At 25.4% G+C, this 20,806-nt stretch overlaps 3 protein-coding genes and 1 pseudogene across 3 annotated transcripts; 2 read left to right on the forward strand and 2 right to left on the reverse strand.

The window, feature by feature from the left end:
• Positions 1-263: 263 nt before the first annotated feature.
• Positions 264-5,770, reverse strand: LOC132926063 (uncharacterized). Its single transcript, XM_060990412.1, is given in 11 exon segments — positions 264-562; positions 667-684; positions 687-825; positions 955-1,226; positions 2,000-2,104; positions 2,170-2,271; positions 2,344-2,451; positions 2,549-2,704; positions 2,849-3,080; positions 5,521-5,587; positions 5,654-5,770. Coding segments are annotated over 9 exon segments (1,218 nt in total). The 5' UTR covers positions 3,045-3,080; positions 5,521-5,587; positions 5,654-5,770; the 3' UTR covers positions 264-440.
• LOC132926074 (uncharacterized) lies at positions 4,432-5,028 on the reverse strand. The gene has a single exon (XM_060990423.1). It carries the CDS (start codon positions 5,026-5,028, stop codon positions 4,432-4,434), a length of 597 nt encoding a protein of 198 aa, XP_060846406.1.
• Positions 5,771-5,934: 164 nt separating the features above from the next.
• On the forward strand, positions 5,935-10,501 carry LOC132918145 (uncharacterized; annotated as a pseudogene).
• On the forward strand, positions 10,403-12,572 carry LOC132926085 (uncharacterized; the record flags this gene model as incomplete). Its single annotated transcript, XM_060990433.1, has 5 exons — positions 10,403-10,514; positions 11,428-11,511; positions 11,580-11,824; positions 11,908-12,067; positions 12,159-12,572. Coding segments are annotated over 5 exons (771 nt in total), but the record flags the coding sequence as incomplete, so codon positions are not given.
• Between the last annotated feature and the right edge of the window lie 8,234 nt (positions 12,573-20,806).

A 20,806-nucleotide genomic window follows, 5' to 3' on the forward strand; every position in this document is an offset into this window, starting at 1 on the left:
TAATTGTATCTGTTGATTTATTTATGCTTTAAATTTAATTACACTCATTTGTAACTATAAAAAACTTGTGTATGTACCAACCTATCTAGACTTTAATTCAATAAAATATCTTTATGATACACTGAAAATCGTATTAAATTAATCATTACTTATATTATACCTATTATAGGTATTATAGCTATAATTTTAATTAATTTTAATTTTAGATTTAAAAATTAAAAAAATTGACTAACAATAAATAACAAATATTAAAATATATAAGATTTGAACAGTTATTGTTTAATTTATTATAATTATTACAACATGTAATATTTAACATTTTTACATTGCAGCTGTTATTGATATATAATAAACTTAATATCATATTTGATTACACAATAAAATAATAAAAATATTAAATATAATAATATTATAATATTGCAATTGTTACAAATGGTAGGTTATAATTTTTGTGTTTTCCTTTTTATATTAAAAGGTGCTTGAGCTAGGACATTTTTAATCACTTCTTCCATTTCATTTTCAGAAACTTTATTTTTATACTTGGATTGTTGTTTAACAGCATCTAAAACATAATATTTGCTAAATTATTATACCTATTTAAATACATATTGAAATTATAAACATCTTTAATCATTAAATGTAAGGACATTTTTTAAATTATCTTACCTAAAATTACAGAACAGCTAAATTTGAAAATTTTAACTTCTTTCCAGATTTTCCAGAATATGAAAAGTATTGTAATAACTCATCTGAGAATAGCTTGTTCATAATTCTTTTCATCATCGATTTGAAATGTTTTTCACCAATATAACTCAGTTGATTAGTCTTACATGAAACAAAAAATAACAATATCTACTTTTTATTCAACTTTCTAAGTATAATAGATATCTATAGGCAAATCAACAATATTGATAATTGAAAATTGAAAATATGGTGTAGGTATTGTTTTCTTACCAAATTAATTTGAAAGGCTCTATCTCCAGATATTTTGTCATTGAATGTATCAAGGTCTGTTGTGTTATCCAATGGTAAAATGCAATCACTTATTTCATTTAATGATGATGTATTATTACAGTTGCTACTTGTATTTGAAATGGTATTAACTTCAAGACGTGTTTCAATTGATTCAATTCTTTGTGCAATGTCCATTTGATTATTGACAAGTCTTTTAAGTTCATGTTTTACATAAGCCAATCTATACAGCACCTCTTTTTGAAAATCACGATCTGTATAGTAAGAAACTATACTTTATTATAAAGATATTTAAAATATGTTTATGAAGCAATTAGCATTCAATAGTTAATAGATTAGTTTTGTAGTTTTATTTTGTTTATCATAATATTATGGGAATATTAATAAATACCCAAAAAGTTATTTAAACAGGACATAGACCAATAATATTACAATTATAAACATACTAAAATGCAACAAAAATGCTAAGAAATGTGCAAATATATGGTATTTTCTTAAAATATCTTTTATTTTTCTTCAAAGTCAAATTTTGTGTATTTAATTATTGCCAACTCACAAAACACAAATATGTCTTTCTTAAAATAATCTAAAACCACCATAATAAAACACACAAATTCAAGGAGCTACGGAACAACCCAGCTTGTTATCATTGATATGATATTAAAGCAGTAAATATAGGGACTTTATTTTATAATAAGACTATTTGATTGAATGACACCAATTGAAAAAATGAATACAACTTAATATAAACTAATTTTAATTATTTATCCCCAAGTTATTCTTATTTTAGTTAGTAATTTATTTGATATATGCCTATTATTAAGACAATTTGTTTAACCTGAAATAGATAATGTGGTTGGTATATCAATCATGTGTGATGCTTGCGGCAGTTTTTGTTTTTATATTGATGATATTATATTCATCTTGTTGGTTACATTTTTCTAAATTTCTTCTAGTATATAAAAACAATTAATTTTTATAGACACTTTAAGTAAAAATTAAGGAAAAACAAATTGACTAGATTTACCTGACTGTGATTCAGATGGTAGAGCTGTTATGGAATCGTCATTGCCAAATGATATATTATCATCAATATCTGTTTTATCATTTGTTAAAGGTTTTGACATAATTTCTAAAGTATAAAATAATATTCATTTTAAATTAACCAAGTATTTTACAATAATAAGTAATTCATACTTTTTTTCTTGTCAGTGCTAGCATATGAAAGTTGTCTGGAAACTGAGGGTTTTGAATATAAATATTTATTTTTACTAGTCTGTAGTTTGAAAACCTGAAAAGTAATTGTTATTGTAAAAATATTATGTTTCATGTTTAATTTAAGTAAATTAAATTTGTTTTTATTAATCTTACTTTTTAATTTTTTCGGAGAAGGTGACCAACCATTTACTCGTGGCTCAGTGACTAGAAATGTAGTAACAATATCATCATTACAATTGTCATTGGATTCATCTTCAGATGCTAAGCATTACAAATCACATTAAACATTTACTACCCACCTATTATTTAACTTATATATAAATATATATTTAGTATTTACTATACAGCTATGCAATACCTGAATAAGTAGGACATAATAATGATTCCATAGTAATTGGAAGTATTGTCTTTTGTTTGCATTTACGTTTATGTTTTAAATCATAATCTTCAGCAGATGATATATCAGTTTTTGTAAGTCCTTCTTTAGTCATTTCTCTTGCTTTTATTAATGAATCTATTCATATAAAAATATGTCAATAAATGTGTAATATTTTTAGGTATGTCAGTACATTGAGTAGCAAATAAATTTAATATAAAAGTCAAAATATTAACTTTATTTTAAATGAATAAATTGAGAAATACCACTTTTATCACTTACTAGTTGTTTTTAATACTTTAATTTTGTATTGATTATACTCTATGTCATTTGGAAGACTTTTTCTTTCTATCAGCTTTCTAAGAGTAGAATCTTTTTTTGTAGTAGGCCATGCACACATACCATTTTTTATCCAATTGGTTGGTACAGCTTCAATTGTACAGTCATCAATAAATTCCACAACTGAATATGTATTCATTATGATTTTTATACTTTTCAATAAAAATATATGAAACTATTCTAAGTAAATACAATAGTTGTTATTAATTAAGACAATTTATAAAGCAATAAATTATACATATTATACAGTACAATTATTAATACAAATTAAACAACACATATTTTTTTGTAACATTTTTTCCAAAATTATAGGTTTAAATGTTTTTATAATAAAATATTACCAGATTAAATATAAAAAAAATTATGTACAACTATTAAAAACTAATACTTAATACCTAGTATGTGATTTAACAAAGTTAACATTTAAAATTCAAACAATTTATAAACAAATTAAATTTGTTCATCTAATTCTAAAATTCATATGAATGTATAATTGGATATGCAATACTATTATTAAGATTATCAAATATTATCATGTATTTACAAAAATTTGTATGTTCAATATTTATAGCAGTAAAATGTTTTGATAAATCATCAACTATAGCAATACCTAATTTTAAGCTATCAATAGGTTTACAAAAAAATTATCTAACCTGATTAAAGCTTTTACATAGAAACACAGATTTATTTATGTTGGGATCATAACAAGTTTTAAATACTTTAAAAACACAAAGTTTATTTTGTTTTTTAAAACCTATATAAATATCTGAAAGAGATTTAATATTAATTTTAATGTTGTTTTTAAAAATTATTTGGTATTGAGGACTAGTATAATGTTCAACTAATGGACCTTTACAGTGTTCATTTTTATAAATAATTTTACTTTGATCTGTGTCAACAGCTGGATCATTGAATGTTAAAAACTCCCTGAAATTATTAATGACCTGCTCTAAAAGCTTCTCATGTTTCCTGACCATTACCTTTAAAAATTTCATGAAGTTTTCAAATGGAAAACATGAGCAATTATCAAGGGAACCGTAATTTCTATAATCATCTACTAAATGTATTAAGCTATGAATATTATGAGATGAAAACTGAGCCTCATATATGTCTTTAAATGTTTCAACAAAATATACTAAAAGTTTTTCAGCAAAATCAACAAATTTTTTATTACTATTAATAGAATAATAGAATTCTAAACGATACATGTAAACATATAAAATGATTGTAACATTCTTCAGTTATAGCCCCTTTTAAAATAATTGCTCCTACATACACTAAAATAAATTTAAATTCTGTAGTCTTATATCGAGCCATTTCATTTAACCTCCAGTTTTCTAGGGAAATCATTTGTTACAAATGGTCTAAAAGATAAAATATGTTTAGAAATATTTGATACATCTCGACTTTGTATACGAACAGATAATGGAGCATTTTTAATCATACCTAACCATAATAAAATTTGTGTTTTCATAACACCTAAGCACCCCATATGCATATAGTCTAAACTGAAACTATTAACCATATTAATATGCGGTATTTCTGTAAACAGAAATGTCGTTTGTGACGTGATGATCATCATCAATACGATTTAAAAAATCAGTACGTGTTCTTTTAGAATTATTAGTTCCCAAAAAGCATGTTGAATTGTTAACACGATCCCCTTCAACAACACATCTTGAACATGAAAAATAGCCATTGAAATTTTTAGTGCGTGAAATAAAACTACGAGCAGGAAAATCACAACAAATTGTATCTAATACTACAAATTTTACTCCATATTCTGTTTTAAAACCATTTAAGGATAAACTTTTTAGTTCATCAACCATACTTCTTAAGCATAAATTACTGCATTGAGGTTTCTCTTTCCCCCAATAAAGACCAATAATAAATACATTAGGTTTATTTAGAGGATAACGAGCATAAGCTAAAACTGACCAGAAAGTACTAGAAGAACTCTTTGTAAGTGGTAAGCCGTCAATCCTCACAACTAGTCTAATAACTTCCTCAAAAACACTTAGATCATAGACTGACATTGAACCATTTGATATTCCAAAATGATAATATAAGCCAGAGTTAACAGTTTGAATTTGATTTTTTATATTAGATTTATTAGTTTTCATTCTAGAATCTAATGGAAAACTATTAAAACAATTATGCTCTTTAAGAATTTTTAATAAACTAGAAAAAGCTACAGATGTTATAGAGTAATTAACTTTCCATTTAGCTAATGAATTCAATATTAGTTGTTCATCATTAAATATATCAATTTCATTATTATCAGACTCATCAGTATCAGAACAAGAATTATATAAAAAAATATTTTGGTAAAAATCACTATTATTTGAAATATAATTAAGATGCATTTCAAATGAAAACAAATTGTTTGAAGTACTATCAATGGAATCAGATAAATTAGAACTTTCCAAAGGTAGTGAAAAACTGTCATGAGATGTACTTGGTTGATAAACTCGAGTTGATTATCCATCAGGAAATCTACAGTCTCTATTTCTTCTAAAAATTGTCTACGTTTAGTAGATTTACTGAGAGTATAGTATGACATAATTAAATACAAATACTTAAAACTTAAATAATTATAATATACCTGTACTCACCAAAATAACTAATATGGTTAGGTTCACTATTTACGACTGTATACACAATAGTCAGCTCAAAACTAGTCTGAAAAAAAAATTGTATAGTGAATTGTTTCAATTTCAAATATTTTAAATTTAAATAATTACTAACCAAAATGCGATGAAAAATGCAGTTACTAAACTTACAATTTAGGAACGGCAGAACCTCGATTATACAAGTTGTAACTATTGGCGGTCAATCAAGTACATACACCATAACAACACTACTAATATTATACAACTTACAGGAAAATAACGGGACAAAACAGAATTTTCGAATAAGTACCCATAATATTATTAATCACTAATATTATAATTTATAAGTAAATATTAAATAATAATACATTGAATTGTCATATGTAGCAATTGTGACAACGTAGTTCTATATACTATACACCGGTAGCGCTTATGTGCAGTACATAAAATACCTAATGCGCTTCCGCGTATAATTTGGAAAATAACCGCTGTAAGCCTAGAATTATTTTAAAACCCCTATGCTTATCTATGTTTACGACTCTGCCAGTCTGCCATATTTACGAAAGTATAAATGTGTAATGGTACTATACTATTTGCAGTTTATTAGGTGTTACCGTTTGTCCGTTTAACGTTCACCTATTTTTTTTTTTGTACATTTTGTTCACCGTTTTACCGTCAATACTTTAGTTTATGTTTATGGTTTATTACGAGCCCATGATATAATATAATAAAGTTTATTATATCATGTACGAGCCTAGAGTTTGCGACTGTTATTTGTCAATGATGGTGAAAATTCCATACCAATGTTAAGTTTTGGGATGCAAAGCAAAAGGTTTGTTAATTTAATGTATTATGATTTTAAATATTATTCATGCTGTTATTTTTGTATTTAATATTTATAACTTTTGATGTTGTAACATATGAATATATGATTACTGGTTTTTATTTATGTTTAAGTTAAGTTAAAAATATTTTTGTAGATGTTGTAACACATAGTTTCCCTACATCTAACACCGACTTCGATTATTGAAATGGTTGCAACTAGTTGGTTTAGAAAATATAAGCCCTGAAATGGTTTATAAAAATACGTATTTGTCATGTACATTTTACGGCCAATTGTACTAGCCCGGGTACAAAAAAACTTAATGCCAATGCCTACCCAACTCTATACATGGCACATATTAATGATACATTACTAGGTATTTACACTTAAAATATTTTAAATCAAATCAACAATTAAAGAATTGCTTTAAAAATGTGTACCTTACTAAATTAATAGATTTTTTTTTCTATTATAGTAAACAGTGAATCCACTACCAACAATAGTATTTGTTCGTCTGATGATAATGTGTTACATATTGCATCTGTTAATGACAAGTTTAACTTATCTGGTTTCAATCTATTAGATCCCGATGAAAATGATGAATTAGTTGGTATGTTTATTGAATTTTAAATTTTCGCTTTTATAGCTAAATTAATATATCTACTGGCTATTGTTATATTTCAACTATGCATTTTGCTTTTTTCAATTTTTTAATGAGCTGCTTTAAAACTTTGTTCTGTAGATTTAGACAATGATAGTAATAGCTTGAAAGTAACCAGAATTGTTGTACAAAAAAATAGCAGCAAACAAAAATATAATACCGGTTAAAAGAAATTTTATTATGATTAACAATTATATATTTTATTTAATTCTATGTTGGACCTAAGAATTTTTTGTTTTTATTAGGTTTGTTGAAAATGGTTGGAGTCCATAAAAAGAATCAACTTACTCCAAAATGTCAAAAATTGTATGCTTATACAACAAATGATTAGAAAAGCAAAACGTTATGGAAGTTCAAAAACAAATTTAAAGAGAGGTTACAAGCAGCCGAAGATTTGACTGATAGCTACTTGGCAGAAAAATTTTCAAATAAAATGACTGCCTCAACTTCTCTATTTACACGGTTACAATTATGAGAAACTAATAAATTAAGTCGTGGTCATAGGTTTACCATTGATGAAAAAATGTTATCTTTATCTCTTTACAAAAGAAGTCCAAAATGTTATAGACTTCTATCAAAATTATTCACATTACCTAGCAAACGAACATTAAACACAATTCTTGCCAGTGTTTCTATTCGACCAGGGATTTGTCCTCATGTTATAAATATTTTGAAAGAAAATGTGAAAAAACTAAAGCCTGTTGAAAGGTTAATTATGTTATTACAATCTAAAAAATTTTAAAATTTTAAAGCCATTCGTAAAAATTAATTACATTTAATTTAAAATGTATTATAATATGTAGGTACTGCTCAATACTCTTCGATGAAGTTTGTCTGAGTAGTGGTCTACAATACACACCAGGGGTAGATGAAATTGATGGATTTGTTGATAGTGGTAGTTTTAAAAACCAAGAACTGGCTGATCATGCCCTTGTATTCATGATCAGAGGAATTAAAAAAAAAAATTAAACAACCTGTAGCATATTCGTTTTGTCAAGGAGCTACAAATCAACATCAACTAGTGAAACAGCTGAAAGAAGTAATTCAAAATTTTATATATTTAAATAATTTGCACAGTACAATATTGTATATTAAAACAATTTTTAATAGGTTGTTCTCCAAGTGCACGGAACTGGTTTGCAAGTAGTAGCAACAATTTCTGATCAAAGGCGAGCAATTGAAGGAGCGATAAGCATTTTAAAAAACGAAACCAAAAGCTATTACCTTCAAACCAATGGCAATTATAGGAATGATGTTTATGAAGTTGAAATTATGAAAAACAGCATATTTAAAAGGGTTAAAATTGTTCATTTGTTTGATGTTCCTCACTTGATGAAATGTATACTAAACAATTTACTCACAAAGGACTTGAATTTTACAATTAACGGGGTCAAACGCACACCAAAATGGTATCATTTAATACAATTGTATAAGGTGGATGGTGAAATATCAGATTCTAAAATGCTTCCCCGATTAACTGATTGCCACATACTTCCACATAAAATCACTAAAATGAAAGTTAAATGTGCAACTCAAGTGTTCAGCCAACGAGTGTCTGCAGTTCTCAATTTCCTTGCAAGTGAGTTAAATAAAAAGTCAATGTAGGTAATGGTTCAATATGTGATCTACAATAATTTTGGTTTAATTGAGTTAGATAGCGTCATATGGTACCACTACCAAAAATACTGTTTGTTAAAAGTCATTAATATTAATTTATAAAAATTTTAATTATAGATAAAAATATTATTGATTCATCTGCAGTAGATACAGCTGTTCTTTTATTATTTTTCGACAAGCTATTTGACTCCTTAAACGGATCATTTGATAAAATAGTAGATGGTAAAATTTTCTGGACTGCCGTCAAAAAGAACTCGGTTCATCACAAATTGTAGGCAGACAGCTTAAAAGTTCTTTCTTCTATGGTTTTTGTTGGTAAAACCAAGAAATCAGTTAGTGTTCCTACAACTAAGAATTGGATAACCACTATAAGAGGTACTTAGTTCAACATTAAATTGTTTGACTGTATAATTTACATTAAATATTTATACAAGTACTAAACTAACTATTTTTGTTTTAAGGATTTCAATGCTTGTACAAATTCTTATCCTCTAAAGGGATAAAGTAATTATTACCTCGTCATTTAAATCAGGATCCATTGGAAAACCTATTTGGGGCATTTAGAAGTCTGGGATGCAGCAAACCTACTTGAGGGTCATTTATTATGGCCTATAAGACATTGCTGTTGAACAACTTGGTATCTGCTCATTCACCAGGTGCAAATTGTGAAGATTTTACAGAAGGTGCCTTATCTACATACAAAAATTTCTTCACTCTTAACCAAGAAATGCCTGCTACACCAACATTCTATTGCAGTCTACCTTGCCCGGTAACGGTTCAACTTAGTGAAACAACTAAACATTTACAAATTGCTACCCATTCATATATTTCCGGTTTCATTATTAAGAAACTTAATAAGGATATATTAAAAGGTTGTGTGAGTTTCCTTGAAAGAATGTGTAGTGATAAATTTTCCATCGATCATGAATTGAATATATTATTAACAGATGGTATAATATTAAAAAATTAATTTGGTATTTTATTAAAAAAAAAAGTTGTATTAGATGGTTTTTGCTGTGATGTCCCTGCTAAATCATTTATTTTATATTGTAAAGGATACAGTGGATACTTTTCATGTTTTAAATGTATGGCTGAGGGTGAATATATAAAAAATAAAGGGGTAAGATTTCCAGAACTAGATAGTCAAAAAAGAACTCATATAAATTTTGTAAATAAACTTCAAGAAGAACAGCTTACTTCTGAAACATTGTCTAATCTTTGCTATTTACCTGATATAGATATAGTCCAGTGTTTCTCTGTAGATTATATGCATTTGGTATGTCTGGGAGTGGCCCGTACATTAATAAAACTATGGTTAAGTCGGGGACCTTTAACTGTTCGCTTACCTAATTTTAAAACCAAAATAATAAATGTTATTTACTTTCATTAAAATCATATATACCACTAGATTTTCCACGGAAACCACGTCCTATAATTGAAGTTGGTAGGTGGGAAGCAACTGAACTAAGACAATTTGTATATATATTGGACCGATTACTCTTAAACATCATCCAAATTCTAAATGTTATAAACATTTTTTATGTCTTCATGTAGCTATGTATATTCTTTTGAGCCCTTGTCATGAGGAATATGTCGCATATGCAAAATTATTATTAAATTATTTTGTTAAATGTTATAAAGAAATATATGGTATACAATGGTTGTTTGATCTTATTAACTGTTATGTGATATTTTTCAGAAACCTTGATTGAAGCCCGTTCAAAATCTAAAGATGCACAGTTCATATCAGAATTATCTGAAGATCATAATCATGCTTTCAAAAAAAGAAAGAAAAAAAAAGGTACGATACAAATATCATCTTGCCTGAATCATCGCCAGTTACTAAACATTCAAGTGATGATGACGATGATTGTCCAACTTTAAATACTTCATTAGGTACTATTATTTTACGCATTGTCATAAAATAGCTTTTAGCTAAAAAAATATTTTGTACCAATTTATTATTTTCCTATCAATATTATATATTTTAGACTTTTTTCGCTCTTCAGATCTTTCCCAATTATTTATTACTAAGCCTATATCAAGTAGTACTCAAAAAAAAACTAGCAAGTATTAATATTTAAATTTTGTTGAAATATTAACAGATATATTAATATATTTATTATATTGTTTTTAAATTTGATGGCATAAAAGAATCAACTAAAACAGATAAATACAAGAATAAGCAACTATCGATGGCTTCTATTGACATTTCTGAAAACATAGATCAACATAATATCAGATATAAATCTAATGTAAGCTTGCCCCTACTGAACTACTGGCGAATTCTAGTGAAAAAATTGTTCTAGAAGAAAATAATTCAAACTGTTAGCTTATTTTTTTTAAAGTTATTTTTAATTATTACCTTCTATTATTCCCCATTAGTATTAATTAATTTAAGTTTTATGGGGATTTGAATTCAAATTCATCTATTTTAACGCACATGCCACATATGACATTATTTATATGGTCTATTTCCATCATACTGGATTAACCTGTATTAAATCAATAACTTTTTAAAACATATTTTAATTAGTTGACTTTTCTACATTTTTTGATTTTAATTTTATCCCCTTGAATACTAAAAACTTCATTAAAAATGATAATATTTCAACTGTTGACTAATTAACAATATCAAAAATGTGAGATAATCTCAAATAGGCTTTGGGTTTTAGAATTCTTATTATTTCACTAGATCAATTGGTAAGTTAGAAATAGAATACATCTAACATCTTATGTTGCTGGTAGCCTGGTATGTTAGAGAAAATTAGCTTTCAATCCCAATAATTAATTAATGTCACACTTACAGATGGTGTGGATAAATTAAAGGAACAAAATGCTCAACGTATGCAAAATTCAATGAATACTGCTAATATTAATATCTCAGAATTTGGTATGTCTAGTTTGCATATTAATTAATTAAAACAATATTATTGATAGTTCTTTTTTAAATTGTTGTAGCTGATCAGGTTTTTTCCAAAATGGATTATTTTTACAAAAGAATGTACAACTTTATGGCTTTTAGCAATACAGAATTTCAAAATTTAGCTCATGGACAAGAAGAAATAAAAAAATTGATCACTGCCAATATAATTACTACTGAGCATTCAGATGATTTTGAACCCTATTGTTGGCCTATTTCTTCATTTGAAGAGCTTGAGGAGATTGAGAATAAGCTTTGTGATAGAGAATTTAAAAACAAACCTGTAAGGTTTTAAAGAAACAGTACACAATCTAATAATAAAATATAACTATAATAGTTATAAATATTTTTGGTTTATGTTAACAGATTTTACAGCTGGGTAGAATTGGAAGAAAAACTGCAAAAGAAGTAATAAAAAAAATCATGGCAACCATATTTTCAGATGCTATTCTAAATCAATACTCATATACTGGTTTCAAAGGAAAAAAACCATTTAATAATCTTATGGTAAACAGAGTTATATTTGGTATGTTATACAAAACATAATTTATGTATAACCATTAACCAATACTTCAAAATCTTATTTATTATTATTATAATATTGTTTTTTTTCTCAGAAATAGTCAGAAAAGACAAACGCTTCTTCAACATAACTGATAATGAAATTGAACAATATTTAAAGCAATGGATTTCTCAAGCTCCTTTCCGCGGTGAATACGCTAAAAACAGAAAACTAAAGAATAGATCAACATGTGATATAAATAACACAAATGAATCTATGTCTTAACTTTATATTTCAACTTACAATTTTTAACTTTCAGTTAATTATTAATAATTTTAAAAGGGATCATTATTATAATAAAGTTAATTATACTACTAATATTTTAATGCATAATATATAATATAATATATTATATAAGTATCTTAAATAATATAACACATCTTGTGGTAGTTTATTACTTAATTATTAAACATATTTACTATAACCCATGTATTTTAGTGGATGATTACATCTATAATTCTTGTCTTCCATGTAGTACGCTATAATATTTATTATATATATTTGTATTTCAATTAAAGTAAATATAATATATAATCACATTAAGTATAGGTATTAATATTTAATAAATAACTATGTATAATATTAATATACCTACCTACATCAATATATATAAATAATATATTTTATTATTTATGATATTTAATTTGTATGTTTATAATACTTGATTTATTTAAAAATGTATGTTTTTTTTATAAAATAACTTAATCATTATTCTAATGGTATATTAATGAAATGAATCATATTAAAGTAAAGTTATAGCAATCAAATAACCTAAAAGAAATAATAATACTTTCTGTAAATCATACACCAAAGCATTATTACTTATGTTAGTTATGAAATTTATATATATATTTTATATTATATATAGATACATATAGATATATAGATACCTATCATGAACAATGATTTTGTAAATCTTGTACAATTGTTGACAAATATTTGGAAAAAGTTTGTATTTAATTTAAAACATATTTTTGTATCACATAATTAAGTTTGTCAAACATTAATTGATGTTTGCAAGTGTAAATACAATTTTATAGGAATATTGTACAATTATTAAAATAATAAGCAAATATTTGACAAATAGCATTTAAATGTTTAAACTTATAATGTTTCCTGGAATTAATTCAACCAGATCTTAAGAAGCTTACCAAAAAATTAGGTCGACACGAAAAAATACCACGCAAACAAATTTAGCTTAATGTTCAATTTTTTTATCTAATCTATTATCTATGGCAATAATCAATCATCGCTATTCGTCGGAGACAATTGGCAGTTGTAATAATTTCAACGGAGAAAAAAAATAGACGTACAAATTGTTAGGTAAACCGTACTTTAATATATGAGTACATAACATTTTACACGCATATGCCGTTCCGTTCAGCTTATTTTTATAAATTATATTAATATCTTCAATTCGAAACGAGGTACAGAAGGATGAGAAAAACTTTTCTTTCGTTGGCAATGTGATTACTGCACGTTTGGACATTAAATATGACGCAACTAAGTTTCATGAAAAAAATCAATGTTTACGTGAGTTTGATTTTTCTATACTTTTGGAGTTTTATACTTTTTTAAACATAAAATAAATATATACTAATTATTGCACCATGGACAATCTGCTACACGCCGCGCCGGGTGACGTATATGTACATATTGTACAAACGCGCAATGCATAAAATACGTGAGACCGCAAATACATAATCGTCATATTCCCAGACCCATTTTTTAGAATAATAATTTATATTTATATATTAATTGTATAAATAGCGTTTTACAGTTTTGACCGGCCGCTACCCGACTAATATGTTTTCCCGTGAGATCCCTAAAAAAATAAAAAGTTTTCCGAAAAGTCACTTTAATGTTCTATAATTGTTTGAATTTTGAATTTTGATGACATTGGATATTAATTTTACATTTTTATAGACTATAATAACTATTGATTCTCCTCAACCGATTTTTGTTTTTTGTAGTAATTTAAAATCAAATCACTGTAGTTATTATTGAAAACTTGACCAATTATTAATGTTTGCATTTTTTACACAATATATTATAATTTTCAAAATATTTTGACTATACTATAAGATATAATATACACAGCATAATAGCATATATAAATGCATGTATTACATATGTTAGTATCGCAAACTATCTGAGCATATAAATTAGAACCTATAGATTAGTTTTAAAATCAGTGAAAAATAGTATGACTACCTATGTATTTTTCATAAACTGGACGGTAATGATATAGTCACTTGTGTATAACGAGGCGAATCTGAATAACTGCTTGTATTTAGAAATTAATTTTATTGATTTTGTAGGTCGTTATTATACGTAGGTCATAATCTATTAACTATCTGGTATGTAATATTAATTTAATGATTAAACTGTTCAACATTTTTAAAATTATTTATCATTTAATTCAGCCAAATCGTAAACTATAATAGAGAAAAATAAAAATAAAGACTTCAAATAAGTTAACTGTCTGCTGTATAGTATAGATGACTACATGTAGACTAGGTTAAGAATGCCACTATAACAAGTTTGTTTAATTTGAATTCAATATATGACCATTGTCCGTTGTGTACAATGTAATATTATGTTGGTCAAAATTGGTCTTATTTTTTGGTGAAAAAATTTATCAAACAACTATTGAAACAATAACATTATGATTTAGCTATATACAATTTCGGATGTACAATTATTATAATTTTACGTGCTATGCAATGTATTAGATATCAAAAGTTTTGTATGTCAGACAGCTGAAATAGAAAAATAAATCCTATAATATTACAAAGAGTTTTATAAAAAAAAAACATATTATCTATCATATTATTATAATATTTGTCATCCGTGGCAAACGACAATCGTCGTCATTTGTAGAAGACTAATAATTCTAGTCAGTAGTTTTATTGAACAGTTGTCAGTCGTTAAACAACAGCCTTAAGTGTATGACAAGTGCTTTTATTTTTATAGAGTATTTTTAATATTTTTTTTTTTTTTATTATTATTTTTAATTCCATTCTGAAGTGCAAATAAGACGAATGAAGAAATAAACTAACTGTTTCTTCGGCGATGGTACACGTTTGAACTGTAAATGTGATACAGCTCGATTTCGCCCAACTGCGTCGAAGAATACTTACGTATGTTTATTTTCCCATAATTTTGGAATATTAAATTTATTTTTATACTTAAAATAAATATTTATTGACGTGTACAAGCTGCTACTTGGATGATAGACTTATATTTTATTTCCGATCGTCCAATGCAATGGTCGGCAACCACTGGGCTATTTGTATACGGACCGCTTTAAATTCTAAAACGACGAATTTTTAAAAAAAATATTTTTTTATTTTAAAATTCTAGACAATATTTTTTTGCGTAATAAATAATTTAAGAAAATAAAATTTTTATTTTTTTCCGGCCTGCAAACAATTTTTAATTTGTGAATGTGACCCGAATGTCCAAAAAGGTTACCGACCACTGGTCCAATGTATAAAATAGCTAAAAATAAAATTAAGTCGTCAAGTATACCTTGGATCCTGTACGTAGCAATGAATGTATATTTATTTGACAATTATATAGTTTTATTTTGTCATAAATTCTTGTAGCAAATATGATCTATTTAGTACTTTGGGTAGTTAAAAGTAAAATAAAATAAAAATTTCGAATCTTGTCATAATATCGAAAAAACAAAAAAACAAATGGAATTATTACGCTATAGGTACGTATACTTGTATAATATCGACAAAATTAATTTATTAATTTAGTTTTAACTCAAAAATGCTAATTATGTAATGTAGAAAAATTTACCGATTATCTACATTATGATTTCTCTAAAGGTAAACTGTATAATTTTAAAAGCATTTTCACTATTTAAAACAATTAAAATTTTTTTTTTATTAAGCCGAAAAAAATTATAGATAGGCAAATATGATTCAAAATTGAATACAGGGTTCTTCATCAATCGTTCACTAATTTACTGTAATAAAAAATGTATAGTCACGGTGTATTTTTATAAACGTTTAAAATTAAAATTTTAATTAAATTCGGCTATTTTCTTTTTATATCTACAATTTAAAAATATTATATAGGAATTCTCATTAGTTTTTTTTAACCTTAAACAAAAATAATAAGTTAACTTATTAAAAAAAAGTCATATTATTTTTTATGACTGAAGTTCAGTATTACACATGATATAACTTATTAAATATTAATTATATACACCCTAAAAATAAATATTTTTTCTCAAACAATTTTTATATTTTTTTTTATGGTTCAAAAACAAATAATCTTAGATATTTAAAACTGTAATCAAATTCTTATGAGAGTACTTCTGACACATAGTATCTTTTCAAAATATTTTGAAATTATGTATATTTAGGATATTATATATTTTGTTATTATTTAAAATATTATTTGTAGGGACATAAAAGTTGTATATATATGTTATACGCAATGACATTTTTGACATACGTAGATTAATCTTAAGATATTATTTATTCACATTATTTTACGGAAGGGTTGTAGCTATTGTCTCAAAAGTATATAACAATAATATAATACGGTATAAATTATATTTATTATTTATAAAATATTATAATAATAATTATGATAAATGCAATGTTTTCGGAAAAATATAGCCTGTCAAACTTAACACACACAAAAAAAAAACTACTTAGCAATATCAATCAACATATAATATTATAATTTACAAGTCATAATACATCAAAATTATATTTATTAATGAAGGTTGACTAGCCGTCTCTTTCAAATTCAAATTTAACACTCTTAACTATAGTAATATACTTAATCACTAATGTATAAAGCAGCTTTAATCACTTCCTTACCTTTAATTTAATGTAATTTTTAATTATTTTGTAAAATGCTACTGAAAATTGAATCCCCCAAAGCACTGACTAGGTACTACTATTGTCTATTTGTTACATGAAACCACAATAGCAGAAATTTATGAATTTGTTTTTATTATGATAAGTATTTTCAGACACAAAATCTACAAATAGACACAATATTGAATCTAATGTAATAATATGTAAGGTTAAGTTAAAACACTGCGGGATTAGAATCAAAATAATGCAGAAATAATAACTTAGAAACATAACGCTATTAATCATATATCTTTTTTTTTTAATATTTAATAATATAATTATTTTTATTTAGTTTATCATTTTCATAGAATAAATTAAATAATTTGTAGTCATCTACATTTGAATAAAATATTAATACTTTGCAATATCTATAAAGATTTGGTCTAGTTTATATGTTTCAATTTTACGTATGTCAAACAGCTAAAATAGAAAAATAGATCGTATAATATAACAAAGAATTCTATAAAAAAAAAACCATAGGTTAGTATATCATATTATAATATTCATAATCCGTGGCAAACGACAATCGATGACATTTGTCGCAGACGATTAACAATTTTATAATAGTCTTAATGAACAGTCGTTAAACAACAGTCTTCAGTACATGACTTGTACTCTCATTTTCATTGCGTGCAGTTTATTTTCATAAAATATCTTTATACTCCCATTTAGAATCACGATGAAGATCGATATGAAGAAAATTTGGAGTTTCTTCGGCGGCGGTGCACCACTCCTTATACACTGTAGATTGATACAACTAGGTTTCTCGGGAAGAGTCGACGCTCAGGTAAGTTTTTTTTGTTATTCTTTTTTGGAATTAAAATTACTTTTTAAATTTAAAATAAAATATATTAATTTATATGAACAATCCGCTAGTTGGGCAATGTAGTTGATTTAGACGCATATTTTATTCTCCAGGGTCCAATAAAAAATAGTACACAATGCCTAATTATTTTACTCATTAGTTATAGTAGACAAAAAATGTGCAAGATAGCAACGATGTATTCGTATTATTCGCGATTATATTATATTAGAATAGAGTATTATAGGCATCTTTATTAATATGTGCTGTGCCCTGATTTAGCGGTTATTCTCTGTAAAAAATAAATGTACACGGTCGTGTCCGTATGGAGTATACGTTGTATATTTATTTCTAGCATTGATAAATACTTTTATCGTTTTCATTCAAATATATATTTAAATATACAACTTAAATCATTCGTATTGTAAAATTTTATTTTTTTTTAATTACACAAAACAATAAATATTAAAAATCATTATAAAAAATAGTTAAAATACTTCGAAAGCATTATTATTTTGTACTTTAGGGAGGTCAATTACAAAATGTATTTTTCAAAATTATTGATAAACATAAGTAAACATTTAAGGAAAACTGTATTTTTTTCATAAATCGATTTTTTAACATAATTAGTTTTGTTTTTTCAATGTGACTCAAAAACGAATAACCATAGAAACTTGAAATAATCAATAAATGATTATATTTGCATTTCAATATTTTATATATAATATAATTTTTCAAGTATGTTAACTTTTTTTAAAATATTTTTAGGCAAAAGACAGTTTCAATTTATATTTGGTATTTTTTTTCTCTTAATAAATGCCGATAAAAAGTATATATATTTAATTTGAAAAAATGCTTGTAAATGTAATACACGGTTCCTGATAAAAATTCAATTCTCAGTTAAAAATATAAACAATTTTTTAAACGATTTTTACTTTTTGTTGTAATTCAATAATGAATAACCGTAAATACTTAAAAATGTTAACAAAGTTTATATAATCATTTTCTATACATGGTATTATTTAATATTTTCTAAACACTTTAATTATTTTTTAGCTATTTATATAAGCATACATTTTTCCGATAATTTGTTTTCTATAAGTGTCAATAAAAAAATATTCACTGGGTCAAAATCTCAAAAATGTCCACAAGGTCCCCTATAAGTTTTTATAGTTTATTTAAAATTGTTATAAAACAAAATTATGTATTTAAACAATGAATATTGACACTAAAAACCTAATTTATCGATGTTATAAAATTATTTGTTTAAAATTTTAACATATTGTTCGCGAGGACTTACGACTTTTGTGAATAATATATTGTTATAGATCAGTCTTTCTCAAAATGGGCGATAGCGCCCCCCTGTGGGCGTTGGCAGCCTTTAGGGGGGCGGTAGGATGCCCGGAGGAATTTTGGGGGCGTTGAGTTGGGTTTAAACTTTAAGTGATTGTAAAAAAAAATTCCAGCATCAATATAGAAAACATTTTATGATAGCGTATGAAATTTAATTTTTTACGAAAACGCGTAAAATAACGATATACTCGTACACCTATTACAATTTAAATATAAGTAATAATAATATAATATTTCCGTTCAGAATCGTTTTTCGTATACTATGATACCCGTCATTGCATTCAAATTTAACACATCCACACGACCAGTGACTTACTCTCCATCTCTACTATACAGCAGAGCGATACCCACATGCCCACTTTTTTATATTTAAATAAATTTGTCTACAGGAAACATATTCTTCATTATTACTTTTTAATATGTTCAAAATAATTTAGTTTTGATAGTAATTCTTTCTCTTACTAATTATTATGATTATTTTTATATTACCATAAAAGTGTTATTCTATTATTATATATGCATATTTTTAAACTTTTTATTTTTCTGGATGTTTAATCTTAAAAATACACGCTGTAATACGGGCTAAATGCCCGTAAATAATTTAAATAAATAAATGATTACATAATCATTCAATAGGTAATTTAATAGTTACACTCTATCATCAAGTTAATACATCAGAATAGGCTGGAGTATTACATTTTTTTAAAACATTGTTTATATTTCATTTCAATTTGTATAATATATATTAATGAAACAGTGTTTTATAAAAAAAATACCTACGCTAATACATTTTCAACACATTTTTTATTTGAATTGCCTATTTAGACAATCCAATATAATACAATTATTATAAAGAATATTACATTGATACTTATGAAACATAATTGTATCCTATAAGCCATACAATAAATAAAACCTATGAACTATAAATTTAAATATATTGACAATGCGTATCAACATTTTTTAGATAGGTATTAATAATATAAAATAACTGATTTTATTGTATTAGAACATATCAAGTATTTTTAGTTATAATATTCCTTTTAAACAATTTATCTGAGCATATTAACTAGAACCTATCGATCAATTTTAAAATCAGTAAAAAATAGTGTATGAGTATGTATTGTTCCTAAACAGGGCGATACCGAACGAGAATGGTATAATAATGATTAAACTTTCCAAAATTTTTAAAATTATTTATCATTTAGTTCAGCTAAACCGTAAAGTAATAGAAAAATAAAAATAAAGGCTTCAAGTAAGTTATCTGTCTGCTTTATAGTAGGTTACTACATTTAGACTTGGTTAAGTATGTTACTCCCAGATAGCAATTTCATATTTTCACAATATGTTAAACATATTTGCTAAGAAATATTTATATTTCCAGAATGTGTTTCATTGGTTTTATTTAAACTGTTTAAATATGTTTTGATGTTGTCACAATAACCCATGGCAGCTAAGAAAATGTGGTAATAATATTTTTTTTAAATATTTCATCAATATTCCTATATCCTATAAATATTGCATCAATATTAATTTTAAATATCATAGTAACATTTCAAAACATTGTTGTCCCAATACTTGATTTTAATATTTCAACAATATTTCTAACCCTATTGTAACAATGTGAATTTTACATATTGTGAGAACATTTTTATATCA

This window comes from Rhopalosiphum padi, chromosome 1 (assembly GCF_020882245.1).
Source record: "Rhopalosiphum padi isolate XX-2018 chromosome 1, ASM2088224v1, whole genome shotgun sequence".
Classification (NCBI taxonomy): Eukaryota; Metazoa; Arthropoda; class Insecta; order Hemiptera; family Aphididae; genus Rhopalosiphum; species Rhopalosiphum padi.

Excerpts from the sequence above, each read along its gene's own strand:
- LOC132926074 (XM_060990423.1), bottom strand. The coding sequence starts at position 5,028 with ATGAAAACTAATAAATCTAATATAAAAAATCAAATTCAAACTGTTAAC.